The sequence below is a fragment of the Panthera pardus genome, unplaced genomic scaffold (genome assembly GCF_024362965.1).
Source record: "Panthera pardus isolate Hobbes unplaced genomic scaffold, ASM2436296v1 HiC_scaffold_2, whole genome shotgun sequence".
NCBI lineage: Eukaryota > Metazoa > Chordata > Mammalia > Carnivora > Felidae > Panthera > Panthera pardus.
Window position 1 is genome coordinate 59,403,410 of NW_026526765.1, and position 19,390 is coordinate 59,422,799.

The following is a 19,390-nucleotide window of genomic DNA, read 5'->3' on the forward strand; positions in this document are numbered from 1 at the left end:
CGGGTTTCTCTCCCAGCTTACTTGTTGTGTGAATTTGGACAAGAGCTTTCCTTTGGCTGAGCCTCTGTTTTCCCATCTTTAAAATGGGAACTGAGGCTCCCAGGTGACTCAGTCGGTTCAGGGTCCAACTCTCGATTTTGGCTCAGGTCATGAGCTCACATTTCATGGGTTTGTGCCCCACATCCAGTTCTGCGCTGATAGCACAGGGCCTGCTTGGGATTCTCTCTCCCTCTCTCAAAATAAATAAATAAACTTTAAAATTGGAACAGTAATATATGCAACACAGGGTAGGTATAAGGAAGGAGCAACAACCTAGAGGAGCCAGGCGCGCGACATCAACAAGGGAAGCAAAAGAAAAATAACATGATGCCAAATGGCATCTGACACACAGTTGGGAGTCCCAGCCAGGAGTGGTGGGGACTGCAGTGCAAAGGAGATGTGCCTCATCTAAAATCCAGACAATTACTACCACTGAGCCAATCTGACACCCTACTGCCAAATTTACCTTGAAAACTTATTTATTGAGAGAGTGAGAGAGCATACTGCGTGTGGGGGAGGGGCACAGAGAGAGAAAGAGAGAGAGAATCCCAAGTAGGCTCTGTACTTTCAGTGCAGAGCCCAACGTGGGGCACAAACCCACGAACCATGAGGTCATGACCAGAGCCAAAATCGAGAGTTAGACACTTAAGTGACCGAACCACCCAGGTACCCCCAAATTTACCAATTTCTTAAAAAGAAGCTGGACGTAGATTTTTATATGAATTCACTCAATCTTAAAATGTTGGCAAGAAACGGACATTCAAAAGAAAAATAACAACTCTATGAGCCAATACCATGTGAGCCAAGTACAACACACTGGAAGGCTGAATTTGGCCTACTGGCCACTGGTTTGCAAGCTCTGTCAATGTAACTATTAATTGAGACAATATAATATATAAAGCACTTAGCCATGCACATAACACATAATAAACACTCAATAAATGGTAGCCGGTGGTTATTATGATTACTATTAACTTTTCTGGAACTCAGAACCCCCATCTGTAACAATGGATGTAGGGATTCCTGATAGCTGTCTGGCTCCCTGGGATTTGAGGGCACTAAGGAGGTTAACCACTGTGCACCCACAACATTTATGCTGCTTTGTTTACTTAAACCCATTTCGCTGAGACTGGAAGTGAAGACTTGGCAGTGTCTGGCGACATCTTTTGGATGTCAGACAGGAGAGGGGCTTGCTTATACTGGAATCTGTGGGTAGAGGTCAGGGATGCTGCTAAATATCTTAAAACGAACAGGACAGCTCCCCACAACCAAAAAAAAAAAAAAAACCCATCCCCAAATGTCAATAGTTCCTAGGTAGAGAAGCCCTGGGCTAAGATAGGAGTTTCCCTTGGTACCCTCTCTATAGAAAGCCCTTCATAAAGATAGAGGTTTGGACAGGTTCCTACATGGTAAGATGTGGGAGAGGCTGTGGGGTAGGGGAAGAGGGGAGATAGGAGAACCGATATCTATAATTATCTTTTCTGAGAGGCTCAAGGCCCTGCTTTCACTCTGCTTCCTATAGAATCTTTTCATCAGTGTCTTAACAACAGTCACATCAACAGATTTCCTAAAAAATTCTGTTGAAGTTGCACCCATCAGAAAATGTGCTCTCAGGAAACCGAGGACTTGAGTGATGAACTGTCTGAGCCAAAGCCACTCAGCAAGTTACAGGGAAGACGTGGGAGAGAATCCTCATGGGTCCTGGTCCAGGTCCCTTGGGGAGACATCACTCTATTTTGCTGTTGCCATGGTAATTATAAATCAATTTCATCTCTCATTAAAGCAGTTACTCCATAGAACGTTCTCACGAAACACTGTTGAACTCGTCCTAGTTATTCCCCAGATGTGCCAGTAGTCACATTTTTGTATATTCTATAATTCTGGATACATCTACGATTGGCCTTCACCTCAAATGGTATAAATAAGCAGGGTTATATTGCACCGTGCTTGTCATGCATGGCGATGACTGTTCCAAACAAAGAAAATTGTACTAGAAGCAAAGGCAAGCGATTCTGGCTCACCTTAAGAAAGGAAAGGAAAGGAGAATGACTTTTATCAATCCCTCCACTGTGCTTATCATCATTTAATCTCCTCTATAATTTGAAGAATTTCTTTAGGTCAATTTTCTCCAACGCTGCTGCACATCAGAAATACCTGGGAGCGTTATAAAATCACAACACCCAGGAAAGCACCCCAAAAATCATTCAAGAGAATCTCTGGGGATGGGACCCAGGCACCAGTAATTTTAAAATCTCCCCAGGTGATTTCCATGCACAGCCAAGTTTGAGAATCAAGGTTTCAGGACTCATTATCCCTGTTTTGCAATGACATTGACATCCTAAGAGAAGAATGAACTTGCCTCAGGGTACCCAGCTGGTGAATGGTAAAACTGTGATTCAGACCTGGGTCTGCCTTTCTCCAAACGCCAGTCATAATCTTTCTCATTATGCCACTTTCTCCTCCACAAGTTTGTTGTCTGTTGCTTTCTCAGTTAGTGTTATCTGGTGGCAAGTTTATAAGCTTGAGCAAAAGGGAATTCACTAGAAGGCTATCAGGAACTTCTGGATTCAATGGGAATCTGAAGAACAGGTCTGGGGAAAAGAAAAGCAGGCATGTCTGGCCATTTTGCAGAAGTGCTTAGATGAAATGGCAAGCCATCATGTCCAATCTCTTCATCCCTTTGGTCAAGATTCCATTTCCAGGCAGGAAGCACCCAAAGGACTTGACTTGGGGCATGAGCTCATCCCCTGACTAGAGGAGGGCAAGGCCCCTGGTGACAAACCCAGTCAACTGCATCCTGTGGGCGCAGAAGATGATACTTGGCTAGGAAGGAAAGCCGAGTTCTTGGCAGCCAAATACATCACATGTCTACCGCAATGGACTGATGCAGGACTTGGAAAAGTGAGACCTAAGTCTCACAGGTACACTATGATCCTCAAGTAGAACTCAGCAAAAGGCCAGAAGATGGTGTAATCACAATCACTAAAACAGAATCATTCCGAAGAAATATGCCACCTGGTGAGGTGGCCATGAATAACCTCAAAATCGTCTACAAAATACATTGTGTTCGTATTGTGTCTGTGTATTTTTCTAAAGACAAAGACAATTTATCAGATTCTCTAGACTCGTTTTTAAAAAAAGGCTAAGGCTAGGGCTTTGGGGAGGGATCTTCAGGAAGAAAGGGAGGAGCTCCTAGTCAATGGTTCCTAATAGAGCCTCAGGTCCTAGGAACCACCTGGAGAAATGACTGAGTGTCCTTCTTGGCACCACACAGACCAGATTGGTATAGTTTGACACATCTGAGCTAGGAAAACAATGCTTTTTAAAAAGACAACAGCAAAAACAGACACAAAGAGCTCACATGTTGCCTGTAGTTACACAGTAGTAAAGAACACGGACCCACCGAGGGCGCCTGGGTGGCTCAGTCGGTTAAACCTCGGACTCTTGATTTTGGCTCAGGTCATAATCTCACAGTTCGTGTGATGGAGCCCCTTGTGGGGAGACTACTTAGGATTCTCTTTCTCCCTCTCTCTCTGCCCCTCCCCAACTCATGCATGTACTTATGTGCTCTGGCGCTCTCTCTCTCTCTCTCTCTCTCTCAAAATAAATAAACTTTAAAAAAAAATAAGAAGACAGGCTCAAAGAGGAAAGGACACATGTGGATATCTGAGCAAAAAGGGTTATAACTGGAGGAAGCCAGGAGGCACTCTCGGGTCAAAAGTCAACAGGGACAATTAAAACTCAATTGCACCTGTGTTCAAATAGAATACTGTCCCAAGCAGCTGGCCTGCACCTGTGAGCTCCTTGCTGAAGGGCCAATTCTCCACCCATGAATGTATCTTCCCAGATCTAGGCATTAACAGGCCCTACCAAGCAAGGACTTAAGAAATGAAGCTATTATGAGATATGAGCATTAAATAAATAATTGTTCGATGCATAAATTCATAAATGAATCAGTGTACAAACAAAAGAACAGCAATTTTAACTGTGGCTACTCAACAGGTACTCTTACAGGCCTTACAGGTATTAAGTCCCTGCTATGTGTTAGGGACTGAGCTGGAAGCTTTACATGATGTATTAATCTTCCTTACAATAAACCTAGACATAATATACTTTTATACCCATTTTGCCCTCCAAGAAAAGAAAGCAATGGGATTTGAAACCACTCTGTCACCTTAAGCATCTATGTGCTTGCCACAGTGCCACAACGTCTCACAATGCTCATTAGCATCAAATATGTGTTGGCCATTTTGCACATATTATCCCTAATTCTTACAACAATCCTTGAGATAGGTATAATGTCTCCATTTGAGCGGGGAGTGAGAAAACTGAGTCTAGAAAGACAAGTGATTTGCCAAAGGGCACATTTTTTTAATTCATTTTTTTAACCAAACTCTCTTTGGCTTTAATGATCAGGGTCTTTCCACTAAACCTCCTGCCTATCCAAGTCAATTTGATTTTTTTAAATGTGTTCACTTAGCTCTACATTCATAAGTGTTGTACTAAACCTCTGTAGAGAAATGTATAGCTTCTGCCTTCAAGAAGCTTCTTATCTAGTTAAGAGATTATATACACAGTACAGAAAGTAACAATGATAATTGTATGGCTACAGAGGTCTTAAAACATGGCCACAAATTCTTTGGGACTTCTCTTTGACAGGTGGTCCTTAACTTGAATGCAAGCTAACTAACTTGTGCTGCTTAGAACAATAAAATACAACAGAAGGGGCACTTTGTTGCTTCTAAGGCTAGTTCCTAAAAAGTCATGCAACCTCTGGATTATTTACTGGCATATTGTTCTTGGAGCTCTGAGTCTCCATGTAAGAAGTTAGAACACTTCATGGCCACCATGTGGCAAACAAGCCCAAGCCACACAGAGAAGTCACATGGAGGGACTCTGGTCAACGATCCCAGCCTAAGGCCAACCTTCCTTCAAGTCAGCCCAGCCTGTCTGCCAGATGTGTAAGAGAACAGCCTGAAGATGATTCTAACACCCAGCGGTTCAAATCTCCCCTAGTCATTCTCACATTCTTTAGCTGATGCCTCAGACATCAGGAGGTAGAGACAAACCATCCCTCTGAGCCATGTCCCAAATCCTGACTCAAAGAAGCATGGAGAAACAACCAATGAAACGGTTGTTGCTTTCCAACCCTAAGTTTTGGGATGATTTGTTAAGCAGAAATAGGTAATCAGAAAAATGACTTTCTGAGTGGTTATTTAAGGTTAAACACTGCCCTCTAAGCTTGAAATGTATTACCTCATTTGAACCTTCCAGCAACCCAATGAAGCAGGTTACTATCAAAGAACATGCCCAAGATTACCTACCTAGCTATGGCATTTAAGCCCGGTCACACTAACTCCAGTATCAATACTTTAAACAGCTTTCTATAGAGGAAGAAGGGAAATTATGTCTGTGCATAAAGTGTACAAAGCCCAAAGCCAATCGGTTTTAAGGAACCCCAACTGCTATTTTTGAACCTAAACATCTTTTTCTTTCCTAATTTCAGAAGGCTAACTGTGGAGCTGAGCTAATTATTTGAGCCTTAATCAAGGACCAGCCACTCCCTGAAGCAGCTGTCCTGGCCATTCTATTGCTTCTAGAAAGTCCCTTGGGTTGGATGGATGCTGGCTCAGGTCTAAACCTCAAATCCCAGCCCCCAGAAGTGAGGACGCATGGGGCTGAAAAGATCCTTGGAGATCATCCAGCCTGCTCCCTTCATCCCCTTTAAAGACCAGGAAACTGAGGCCCAGAGAGGTCAAGTGACTTGTCCGAGGTCACACGGTGGGTCAGAGGCACAGCCAGGTCTCCAAATTCCCATGCAAGCATTCTTTCCACTACACCATGCTGCAGTTGCTAAAAATTCCCCAGAGCTGCCTCCGTCGGCTCTCCTCTTGACAAAGCTGTTTTCCCCCCACACACAACTACACACAGTCACATTTGGCAAGAGGTGCTATCAGCCCCGCTCTGCTCGTGAAATGCTGTTTTGCAACGGGGCCTCTTTGTTCGTTAGCAACACAGACAAAGAAAACTGTAGTGCAGTCTTCTCAGAAGAAGATGTTTCTTGTTTTAAAGACGGCAAGAGAGCTTCCTGGCTGAATATGGCTTGAATCAGCATGCAGCTCCAGTCGGGAAAGAACACAGAGGAGATTTAGGTCTTTGCAAAATTTCTAGAACATACAAGGAGGACACAGGGCAGGAGGAAGCTTATGGGAAATGTTTCAGAAAGTATTAAAATGTATGCGTAAACAGAGTAAACAGAACAGACTGGTTACCATCTTGTAGTAAGAAGTAATTAGAAGGCGGGGGGCACTAGACTCATTAAAAACTCCCATGAAGTAGTTGGCCTTCCCATTTTGGATTCCCACTCCAGTCCTGGTTCCCCGCGTCCCTTCCCTTGCAGTTTTCCTATCTGAGGGCTTCCCTTTCTAGACTCTACACAAGCTTAGGTACTTGCTTGTACCTGGTGCTTAGGGTCTTGGGACTGCAATCCCAAGTCACCCATTTTGTGCCTCTCCCCTCTAGCTCCACATTATCCCTTTCATTTACTTATTTATTTTTGTACTAGATTTGGTCCCTCTTCTCTCTCCCTAGCTTCTCAGATTGGCAGAGGATTCCTAAGGCTGAGAGATCTTTATTCAGGACTAATGCTGTGAGCAAGGCTGAAATGAAAGGAGGCAAGCTTCTCAGAAGGGAAGCTCCCACCACAAAGATGACATCCCCTCCCACGATTTTTCTGAGACACTTCTCTGTCCAGGTGGGTCAGATCAGTGGGGAAGGGGCAGACCAGATGATCTCCAAACATGCCTCAAAAGCCTAAAAATCTCTTGGCTAAGGAAGGAAATGAGAGGGAGAGGGACAGAACCGAGTTCCATGGCAGAAATTCAGGACTTTCAAGTTGGCAGCAGATGGAAAGAAAACTGCCAACTTGTAGTAGGAGGAAAGGCGGTGCACACATTTCTTAGGGCTATTGCAAGCCACGGGTCTTCTATTCCACAGGACCAGGTAAAAGCTGCTTGAGAACCACCCTCCTATACACATACACATCACTGGTTTCCAGGCACAGGATGAGCTCTCCAACAAGAAACTGGGCCAAATCTAAGTTCTCAGACCCTTCCCTCCAAAGCTTAGTCTTGCTCATGGCCCACTGCACTCCCAGGAAAACTTGCCCAAAGAGCACATTTCAGTCCAAAGCCCCCTCTTTCATTTTCCCCTGAGAAAATTCCTACCTGCTTGTTAAACCTGAGAGAGAATAAGTGAAATAACACCACAGGGGAACAACGTCCAGTGGTCTGGTTACAGCTGCAAGCGTCCGGGAAGGGAAGCTGGCCGCCCAGAGGAGGCCCTGTATCTCCTCATAGCCTCAAATGCTGCTGTGCTGTGTGTCAGTGTTTATGAAATGCTTCTCAAATAAGGTCAGTGTTCTACACAGAGTTAGGGCTCTAATAAAATGCAGAACTTGTGCTGTTTGCCAGCTAGCTGCAGAGGCATACTTGAATGCTTTCTCGGATACAATTGTTCTCAGATTAATATTTTCCCCATGAGTTTTTTTAATTCCACTTGTACTATTTTTTTTATGATGTGTGAGTTTTTCTGCATATTTGTACCCACTAAAAGGGATGAGTGAGACTCGCTTTCATCAGTGGTTCCTGAGGGCTTGGTGTCCCGCCTCCCTCATTGTTCTAGCATTTCCCCTGCCATCCTATGAATCTCCTCTCTGAACCTAGCATGGTGGCCTTTGCCTTGTCAGTCATTTTGTGGGAAGCAACGGCCCAGACTACATCATATTATTTTGAGCTGTCCTAGTTATGAGGACATTTTGCTTGCTTTATGCATCGCCATTCCTGGCACATAGTAGGCACTCAATAAATAGTTCCTTTAAACAACTTCATCCTTCATACAGCCCCCTATGGGGTTCTACTTTTTTGGAAACTGCCACTTATTCATTACTCTGTTAGACAAAAAGTCCTCTAAGCTCCACCTGGTTGGGCTGCTGACTTGGCTAGTGAGGCGCTTTCTTTGCTTTTGTAAACAATGCACCTTAGTAAGTGAAAAGGAACCCCCAACAAGAGCGTGAAGGCATGGGTGACTTGGAACTCACTGCATTTCCTCTTCTGAAAATTCACACTGATCATCTTTCAAATACAGGATTTAGTGGTTAAAATCAGATATCGTGGGTGGACTCATTAAGGTATTCGCAGAGCACTAAATTTAGGAGGTATCTGCAGACATCTGATCTCATATAAACCTTGCATCAGCCCCAGGAGAGAAGAATTAGTCCTACCATTCTAAAGGCTACAGATGAGGCACCTAAGACTCAGAAAGATGCTCCTACAAAGTCCCACAGTTAAAAGAAAAAGGGGAGGGGGATGGAAACCAGGATTCTGCCTGGGTCTTTTTACTCATTTTTTAAAAATATTTATTTATTGGGGGGAGAGAGAGAGCACATGTACACACAATTGGGGGGGAGGGGCAGAGAGAGAAAAAGACAGAGAATCCCATGCAGGCTTTGCACTGACCAATGGGGGGCTCGAACCAATGAAACTGATATCTGAAATCCAGGGTCAGGTGCTTAACCGACCAAGCTACCCAGGCACCCTCTTTTTACTCATTTTAAGTTATATCAAATTGGACTCCCTACTGGTTTCACATTAATACCAGTTAGAAACCCCATATATAAAACACTTCTCTAACTACATTCTAGGGCTGGGCAGAGATGCGGAGGAGAAGAAAGAATATCAGCAAAGTACTAGATAGTCCAGAAACTTCTGTAACACATTTATGAACAGGACATCTCTTCAATGAAATCACCATTGCTGGGCTTTTCAATACAGAAAAACATGTTCTACCCTCTGTTTGGGTTGCAGATAACTTGGGAGCATGTTGCAAGCAATTTATCATTCACAGAGTCCAGCCCTGGAACATCTCTATATTTCATCTCTACATTTCACGCTAGACATCATAAAAGGCTTTTCAGGTGGCCATGAAGATGAAGTCTGAGGTTGTTTCCAGGACATAAGCACAAGTTGGAGTCTCGAGTCTCCAGTCTCCAAGGAAGGTCCAGGCCACAAAGATGCTCCTGTAATCCAATCTCAGGACCTGAGGCTTAGAGAATGAATGTCTGAATTCAGCGCCAAGGCTATGGAGAGCTACATGGAAGGCAGGGGAAGGTGAGGAGGCAAGAAGCCAAGCTGGAAGGGTCAAGGCAAGGGCCAGGAGCAGCTCAAGCTCAAGGAGAGATGCAGAAAATACACAAGTCCATGGTTAAGCCCACACACAACTCAGGTCAGAAGAGGACCGTGAACTCCACAGCCAGAGTCAAGGCATACACTAATAATTCTGGAGTGCAGGGGAGCAAGGAGTGGGTATGCCAGGTAGCAGACAGGAACTAGGGAGGCCGAAAAACTCAAGAGGGAGTCAAGGTGGGTGGTTAAATGTGCTGGCTGACTTTCAGGAACCACAATTCACAGTACTGCCAAAGTGCAGAATGAATCAGGGGTCGAGAACCCAGACTGGTGTTTCGGACAAGAGGAGTCTGAGGCCACACAAGCAGTGATAAGGTTGTGAAGAGTGAAGTCATCTTCACTCCAGCCAGGATGCATCTTATACTTGTCCTGTTCTATCAGGACCTGATCTCAGGGTGGGGGAGCCCAGAGATCATGGCTGAGAGAAGGCAAGTGGTACCTCTAACTGGAGAGAAAGGCAGTCCCTACAAAAATTTAAACAGATCCTTGTGGGGGAAGAATACTGGTCAAGAAACCTCATCAGGACCCTTCCTGGAGGGTTTATCCCCTAAAATCCAAAATAAAAATAATAATTAGCCACATAACCACGGTGATACTTTTCCTAAGACCTGACTATCTCTAAACACCCTTGTTAGATGAAACTTCCTCAAGTATAGCTCCTATCATTTTAACTTCATTTATTTACTTACTTATTTATGAGAGAGAGAGAGAGAGAGAGACAGCGAGAGAGAGAGCATGCAGGGGAGGGGCAGAGAGAGAGGGAGACACAGAATCTGAAGCAAGCTCCAGGCTCTGGACTGTCAGCACAGAGCCCAACACAGGGCTTGAACCCACAGACTGCAAGATCATGACCTGAGCTGAAGTCGGACGCTTAACTGACTGAGACACCCAGACCCCACCTTTGCTCCTATCATTTTAAAATGGGTGCAGGCTCTCTTTCGTTCCAGGTAACGATGAACTTCTGCAAATCTCTACCATGTTTCCATTAATACCTCCGGGAACACTATTCATCCTTCAAGCTCTAATTTGAATGCCGCCTACTTCCCCAAACTGGACATGACGGCTGTACCACCAGAGGTCCAGAACACAGCACTGCCATTCCTCTCGGGGTGCCTTGCTTCAAACAGGTGCTCCCTGTTTCAACTGGGACTCACTTTTTTCCTCCTTCTTTCCTTCTTCTTCTTACTTGAGAATTGGTTTTGGAAGACAAGAAAGGGGGCCGACTTCAAAGGCTTGCTGAAGACTGGCATGATCAGCGGGTGGGGCACGGAGCTGAGACCAGCCTGCGTGAATGAGCTCTGACTCTACTGCTCCAACCTGGGGAAGTCACTTTGCCTCTCTTAGTTTCCTTATTTGTAAAATGAGGACAGGATGAGCTTCTGTTTTGCATGACTGTTAGATTAAGTGAGAGCAAGTGTGTAAAGTGGGAGAGCTGTGCCAGGCACAAAGAGGGGCTCAATAAACAGCAGCTGGTGCGGTGGCAGTGACTGTCATTGTCATTATCATTATTATTGTTTAGCAATTTGGGGAAAGCATGTGCACCTCTATGCTTCATCCTCCAACACATTCATTCTCAGCACTACTCAAGCGAATGTGCTCTGTGCTAAAGAATGTGCTCTGTGCTAAAAGATGCTAAAGGAAATCACTTTACAAGAGTGAGGCTTTTCAGCTGGGCTCTGCTACTGACAGAAGAGCCCCATTTCTCAGGCTACAATGCTTTACAGGAGAGAATAACACACACACACACACACACACACACACACACACGCCACATCCTATGCTGGTAGGGCTTCTGGCATCAGACTACTACAACAAGGATGAAGCTAAAATCACAATGGAAAGTGCTATGAGAAACCAACAGTTTAGAAAATACTCAACAAACAGAGGAATTAAGCATTAATAGGAAATCATTCCAGAGAAAATATGAACAACAGAACCCCAGGGAAAGAAGATGCTACAGGCCAATAAGACCTCAAAATTTCCCAGCCAGAAAGAACCGGACAATATATTTACATGATCCACATCCCGGCCATAGAAAGACTTCAAGAGAGCAGAGAAGACTGTGCTGATTATATTGACAACCTGGATAAAGATCCACAGGGCAAGCTCCTCACTGCAGAGGGAGTGGGGGGAGGAGTCACAACACACTAGATGGGAGAATCAAAATAGAAAATGTTGCTGAAAAGCTGATGAAATTAAACTATTTGCCAAAATTTAATTAGGATAATGCAAAGTGTTGCGCTTAGACTCCAAAAAGCCAACTGCACAAATCTGGGATGGGGAAAATAGGATCAACAGCAGGGAAGGCTGGAAGACATGGGGGAGGCAGGGAATAGCCTGGTAGAAATGAGCAACCTAGGGGTGTGCCTGTCTAAACTGAAAATGTCCCTTTAGGATGTCAACAGAAGTCAAGGTAGCAAGGCAGTGGAAGGACTCAATCAAACTAATACAAGCAAAGAACAGTGAAACGTATTTAGAGGAAGACAACTGGGAATGGGGAGGGGGCCTGTCTCAAAGTCTAACACATACAGAACCGCTGAGGTAATTATAAAAATGTATGGAAGAGAGGAGAAGACTTAGATAAGTGGGTAGTGAGAAACACAACGGCAATAAATTTTTTGAAATCCTACCATTTGGAAGAAGGATTATACTTGCTCTGTGTAACAACAGTCAGTGGGAGATAAGCTCAACCCCCAGGCAAAGAAAATTTTCAGGTTAAAACTGTTTTCTAAAATGGAATTAATTGCTTTAGAAAGAACTGAGTTCTTCACCACTAGATGTAACCAAGCAAAGGAGAATGACCGCTCTCTCCAAAATTATGCTGGTGGAAGATCAAGCTGCCTGTGAACTTGGACTAGAGGAGCCCTTTCAACCCTAACAATCTGTATTGTTTCAAATCAGGCTTTATCTGGAGCTCTGGAAGGACTATAGTTGGTAAGAATTATGATGATAACAATAACAGCCACACTTATGAAGGCTGCACTATGATCTAGGCAGTCTATGCGAGTAAATTCAGTACTCATAGCACCCTATGAAGGCGGGGGGGGGGGGGAAGCAGTATTTTTATTATTCCCATTCTACAAGTGAGAAAACTGAGGTCACCCAGCTGGTAAATGGAGAAACCAGGAGCGGACCCTATCTGGCTCTGAAGTCTATACCTTTACCCAAAGATCCTTACTTTTCTCACCTCCCTCTCCCCTCACTATTGAGGACTTTTAATCACACACTCTTGAGGAATTTTTCCCAGAGAATGGCGTATCAAATATAGTGCTGGCGACAGAACTATGAAGACCACAGTGAGTGGGAAGAAAGTACAGCCTTTGGCAGACCAGCAATAGCACTACTTACAAAACATAATCCAGGTCTGCAGAACAGAGAAGCAGAAGATTCCCACTGTGAGCTCTTCCTACCTGGGCAAGACTGATTTAAATTTAAGGCTGGAGAATGACAAATAATGAAGAGCTTTGAAAACTCAACACCGTGCACCATAGCAGGGCACCTTTTGCATCTATCCTATCTGGAATTAGTGATGGTCCACAACAGCTTTCTGGAAAAGCCTCCCATGACTTGTTTTGTTTTGTTTCCTTTTCAGCAGTTCTAAAAAGGGTTAACACCACCTTACATAATGAGGGTGGAGCATACTAGTAAATACAGCTGTTTCAAGTAAAAGCAGTAACAGAGGCAGACATGGGAAGTCAGTAAAAGGTATTTAGGGAAAGACAGAAGGAATGAGCACTGAAAAAAAAAGTCAGGGCCAAAAATTCCCCCTGAAAATCTAACCCCCCAAAATAAATAAATAAAATGCATTCCTTATTTAAATATACCACAAAGCAGCACGCCCATGGAAAAGATATAAACCACTTCAACTGTAATCCCCTTTTTATGGAACGGAGGCCAACCTGGGCTTAACTGGAGAGGAAGGGGGAGGAGGACCAGGCACGAGCTTGCTGGGCACAGCCTACGTGCTGGCGAAGACCTTGCCTCCATGGGGTACATTTAGAGTGGGCATCTCAAGCTTTCCAGCTGGATGGGGCCTGAGATGAAGCCATAGAAATAATGGCCATGGTCACTACCATCAATGGCTGATGGAGGCCTAAGTGCTAGGTACTGTGTTAAGCACTTCCTGTCCATTATTTCATTTGATTCCCCAAGAGGAACATTTACTATGCATACTTTCCAAGTAAGGAGAGGTAGCTGGAGAATCGAAGTGCCAAGCGCTGTGCTGAGTGTATGATGTGATCTGTCTCGGGCCACATTCACAACATGCACACAGGGGGCCAGAGTGATCGTCATCCCTGTAGTAGAGCTGTGGAAATACAGTACAAAGGGAGTAAACAGACTGCAGCCCAGAGAAGTGGAGTAACCCACCCAGGGTGCAACAGCAAAGATGTAACAGAGCCAGAATTCAAACCAGAGCCTTCTGCCTCCAGAGCCGACACCCTGAACTAATAGGCACAGGGTTCTGAAACCTTGCCACGGCCCATGTAGTCTACTTAGTCGGTGGAAAAGACTCCATGGCTCTCAGATCTACCATTCTCACTTTCCAGGGGAGGACGAACTCAGTGACAACAAACAGAACCAGAGAGAAACAAAATAACTGTTAAAATGCAAAGAAAATGCAGAAATATACAAGACCCAGATGATCCGCGAAAGCAAAACTTAATAATGATCCTACAAATACATCAATTAATACAAGAAGAGCAGCAATCAAAAACCACAGAGAGCGCAGGATGATGCTGATGAGTTCCTGATTAGAAAGGCCTACAGTTTAAGTGTTCGGGATTTCTAGCTCTTCTCAGGGGCATGTGCACAGTAGGAGTTTTGCAAGGTTGCTAAGCAATGCCTGGCAACCAGACTCCAGAGTTGTGTCACTCATTAGGAGTCCTTGCTAACTCTAGTAAGGCAATAATTTTAGTTCATGAAAGCTAAATTTCAGGAACCCTTAATAACTCATGTAATAGGTTACTAGTAAGTTGCCCTTGGCCATACATAAAAAATGCAAAGCTCTAATTGCCCATCTTTCACGTGCAAGAACTAAAGAAAAACTTGTATTTTTGAGATGCATTCATTTAGTCAACACATACTGGTTGAAAAACTACTATGTGCCAGGCACTGTTCTAGGCACAGGGGAAGAGGCCCATACAAGGAAAACTATTAGGACTACACTAGAATTCTGCTTTCAGGAAAATAAGCCCCGAAAGGTAGAGCAATCTGTTCAGCTGCACAGTACACTGGAGGCAGGTGCACTTAACTGCTCGTGTCCAACCCACAGGTTCACCAGGAGAGCACTGTGTTCAGAGAGGCCCCAGGATTCACCAAACTGCCCCTAGTACTCTGGGCTGGCCCTGAGGCTAAGAATACCAGGATGCAGGGCCTGGCCACAGAGCATCTTGGAAAGCCTCCCACTTGACCTGGAGACCTCTGTGGTCAAGTGAGGGAAAGCCTGTGACACGGTGTTGGTTTTTATTGGACCCAACCACCGGCGAAGCTTGCCATCATCTGGAGTGACGGAGAAAATTAAGTTACCACATTCTCACGTTTCAGCCTTTCGCCCGTTTTCCTTCGCAAACAGGAAATGTTTATTTAAATACAGCAGTCTCCATTATGTTCCGGAGCCAAGTGAAAAACCAAAGATGTCCACTCTTGCCCCACTCTGCTGTTTGGGCCACCACCTCGCCGTGGGTGAGAAGTAGGCCTCTGCCTGCCTTTAGGCAGCACAGAGAGAAGGGGCCCCTCGTGAGAGTTCATTTTCATCTGTCTCCTCTTCTTCCAGGCTGAGATTGTGGTTGCAGAAGAATTACATCTGTGGGCTCCTTTTGTACTCAGAGGGGTAAATGCGACATCTGTTTACTCTGTGCTCCATGGTAAATGTTTTGTTTCAGGCACCACCATTCACTTCCTCTCCTCTTGTCCTCTATCTTTGCTGCACGGATAATAAATTACACTGAATTCTCCCCTGCGTTTATTTAGCTTTCTTGTGGGTGTCACCTCCTCATTGAGGGAAAAAGATTGTTGGTAGTTTATAAACGACATAGAGTTTCTCTTTCTGTGCAATGTGCTGACATTATGGAGAAGAAGCTGGAACACAGACACCCCCCCCCCCAACTCTGATACCAGCTTAATTATGAACAATATAATAGACCCCATTTCAGGCCTGAAGCAAAGTCCAAATGGTGACCACATTATCCCCTGGCAGATTTTCCTTAAGGGGTAGCATGAGCAAATGAGGCCTCAGAACTCAAAAACCCCCAGAAAACCAACCACACACACTCCTCAGGAAAGCCTCTCTGGGAGGTAAAGTAGCAGGAATGCAGAAGGCAGAAATGCTTCTTCTTTGTTATAAAACAGAACAGAAACATTTGAGATCAGAAAACTGGATTTTAGGAAGGTCCCGAGCATATGATGCTGATGCTGACAAAACATATGCCCCATGAAGAAATGAGTCCTGGAAAGTTTAGAAGACTCACTAAAGGAAGTTCCCTTTGCTCGGTCCTTTGCTTACATTCCTTAAGCTGAATTGCCAGTTTTCTTCTGTATATGCAATGATTTTATATACAGTTACTGGAATGCAGTAGGGGTTCAAGTAATGTTTGTTGAATGAATGAAGAGAGGGATGAATGAGAAATTCCTCCCTAAAGAAATCCTTTCCATAGCTTTGAAATGCCAAACATCACCCCCCCCCCCCCCCACACACACACTGGACCCGAGAGTTTGCAGAATTCAAATGTTACAGCTGGGCTGACCAAAAGAGGGTGAGAGGTGGTGAAGGACTGTTGGTCGGCTGCTCCTAGCCCCGCAGCACTCCTTGCCCAGCTTTCTTCTAAAGGCTGCCCCCTCTCCCAGGGAGGAAGGAGAACAGAATGAGGAGCTAGACTGGGTAGCCGTGTCACCCAATGCACCCCAGCCGAAGAGGCACCAGTGACCGGAGACTATTCCAAAGTACAGCCCACTCTGCCAAGGTCTGCGAATGACCGTGACTGCAGCAGGGCCCCATGTGAACGCCCAGGACTCAGTCTCCACCCAGTTTCTCCAGTTGTAGAGCAGATGGACAGCCCCAAGCTGCCTGGGTCTCTTGGGGAAGGTAGGTGGGTGGCATATTGGCTGCTGTGCTGTGCTTGCAGCTTTTGAAGACTTCCTCCATGACAGCATGAGAAGGGCTCACTCCCCCTGGCTTCCCAAATATGCACCATGTTTTTTTACAATGGAGGAGAGGGAGTCTCAAAACTCCCAACAGGAGAGCTAATGTCAAAGCAAACTGAATGTTTGCAGGGTATACCTGAAACAGTAGCAAGAGCACCCTATTCGAAGACCCAAGCCCAGCCAGAACCCTCCCAAGACTGTCTGTTTACAGACTTTGGCCCACACTGACTCTTGTTCCAAAGATGGCTAGCACAGTGGTAGCTACCCCAAAATACCACTAAAACAAAATTGTAACTGGTACGGTAAACTATAATGTCTGAATTAAGCTGTGGAAATGTAGATTGTGGCCCCTTTATTGCCATTAACTTGTTGTATTACCTTGGGCAAGTTGTTTCACATTTCTGAACCTTTTCTACATGTGTTAACGAAGGTTCAGCTCCAACCCTCTAGAATTTCACGACCACACAGAATAATCAATGCACTTGAAAAAAAGATGTTTTGAGCCACAGGAAAGCTCCAGGGAAAAGGAGGGTAGTACCTTTGAGTCTCTGCCCAGGGACACATAGAGTTTGAGGAAGAGAGTGGGGTGACAGGACGTGATCAAGAGGAATAACACACCCCAGGACAATCCACTTAGTCTCATGCCACTCTCTCTCTGCCAGCCTAAAGTCAAGAAGGCAGAATGGAATACCCACGCACCTACCCCTAAGACACGTGGGGAAGGGAGACACAAGGAGAGCAAGACGTGGAGAAGTCTATTACACTGGAGCAAACCCTCACCCACTTCTGGGCTGTGTTCCCAGGCCGATTCCAACCCCCTCCACCATTTCTCCCTCCTTCCGTACTCCCCAACTGCGGGCTGGGAAGAGCCCACCCTCGGAGTCCAAGTTTTGAGTTTGGTCCGAGGATCAAAATGATAAATGTTTCCAAAACGTTGACATATGAAAAGTAAATATTTGGTTGCACAATTGGGGTTAAAACGAGGGTCAATCCACCCCACTCTCCAAACGCCTCTCCTCTCGCTGCCAAACCCTGGATCCGAGGCTGAGTGCGGTTTGTAAGATTATAGCGCTCGGTCTCATTTAAAGGGCTGTCAGCATTTCCATTCTCCGGCCCGTTTGGGGAGGCATTTATAACCGAGCCATAAAAAATTCACCCGGGCTGCAACTTGGCATCTCTGAGACTGCACTCCAGGCAGGGCGGGTTTTGCAAGCACCCACTCTGAATTCGTTTGGTTCCTCAGAAGTTAGACCTTCACACACACACCCAACTTCGCTCGCAAGGGCAGCCGGAAAGTGGCCCATTCTGATCTCCAAGCTGGTCACAGTCTCGGCCCTCTCCCCTCTCCGTGCCCTGACGCCCCATCACCCTTCAGCTTTCTCCTTCGCCTCCCTTCTTTCATGAGCGCAGACCCCATGCTCTCACCCTAAGACCTCGCTGGCTGCAGTGTTGTCTACTCCCTTCGCTTCCTGCCAGCGTTCTGCTGGAAGCTGTCACCGGGCCCTACGTCTGGAGCCTTCACCCCTGGAGAAGCACTGCTCTTTGCCCATCCCGGTGGGCTTCAAGACCTCTCTCTAGACGTGCCCAACGCCAGAGACCCCAACTCAGAGAAGGAAAGATCCGACCCAGGAGAGGGTGACAGCAGAGACTGCATCCAGTGTGGCCAAAGGGAAAGGAAAGATCTGGTGCCTGGGGCCCCACTGTGGACCCAGGTGGGTGGCCCGGGTTGGGCGGGGGCGGAGGTACTCACAGGCGCTCGGCGTTGCGGGGTATGCCCCGGGGAACCGCCCGCAGGCCCAGCCCGTGGCAGTCCACGCTGGCGGCGGAGCAGGTACACTTGGTGGGGCAGGCGGCGGCTGGGGGCCCGCTCAGGACGCTCGCCAGCGCAAAGGCCAGCGCCAGGCGGGCGCGCACGGCGGCGCCGGCCCCTGTCCGCCCGGTGGCCATGGTGTGCATGGGCCCGCGCCTGGAGGAGGCTGCCTCGGCGGGGCAAGACGCGTGGAGCCTGGGGAAGCGCGCGCGGAGCCCGAGCGGCCTGGGGAGCCGGCGGCGGAGTTGGCGCGGAGGAGGAGCGAGCTCGGCGCTCAGGCGCACGGGGCGCGGGCGGAGCGGGGCGCGCCGGGCGGCGGCGGCGGCGGCGGCGGCAGCAGCTCCATCCGCGGGGCCGGCGCTGCCCCGCTGCGCATCGCTCGGAGTGCCCAGGTGCCGAGCGCCTCCTGGCCCCGGTGGCCCGCAGCCCAGTGCGTGGGCCGGGTCGGGGACCTGAGGACGAGCGCACTGGGGCACGGCGCCTGGGGAGGTCCGGCTTGAGTCTGAGCTCGGGAGCGCGGCGGCGGCGGCTGGGGCACGGGGCAGCCGGGTGAGCTGGCCGGCGCTCGCTCTCTCCATTCACTGAGCAGGGCAGACACCGGAGACGCGGGGCCCACCCCTCCCGCCCCCCCAAAACCGCCAGCTCCGCCTCCCATTGGCTGAGCCGCGCGTCATGTCGACTAAGTTGGGAACTTTGCTGGAGCAACTGAGAGCGTGGAGGGGAGGAGGCAGGAGATGAGGGAAGGAAAGGGGCTTCGCCAGGAGGGCCCCAGAATTGAGATCCATTAACTTTTAAGGAGCTAAGGATTGTTCTCGCTGGTGGCACTTTTCCTTTATTCTGACACTGAGCTAGGCACTCTGCTCCTAGTCTTTCCTTCCATTCCAACAGCGTCCCGCAAGGGGGCATCTGAGTACCGTGTTTTATAGATGAAATAAAGCTCAGAGAAGTCAAGTGACTTGCCCAAGGCCACACAGCTGCTAGGTACCCCAAACCGCAGCACTCACATTCACTCATATTTTACATCACAGCCGATAGGAGCTTCGTCCTTACCTCATCTACAAAGATCCTCAAAGATCCTACCTCACCTTGGCAAAGATCCTACCTCATCTCGGCAAAGATCCCCAAGTTCTTCCTAAAGGACCTATTGTATTGATACTAA

The 19,390-nt window shown here is 46.9% G+C and overlaps 1 protein-coding gene across 1 annotated transcript in view; it reads right to left on the reverse strand.

The window, feature by feature from the left end:
* Positions 1-18,807, reverse strand: part of SLIT3 (slit guidance ligand 3) — a 593,034-nt gene extending 574,227 nt beyond the window's left edge. The window contains exon 1 of the mRNA XM_019450253.2: positions 18,172-18,807. Within this exon, the coding sequence (XP_019305798.2) occupies positions 18,172-18,377 (206 nt within the window). The 5' untranslated portion in view covers positions 18,378-18,807. The remainder of the gene's footprint in view (positions 1-18,171) is intronic.
* Positions 18,808-19,390: the final 583 nt, after the last annotated feature.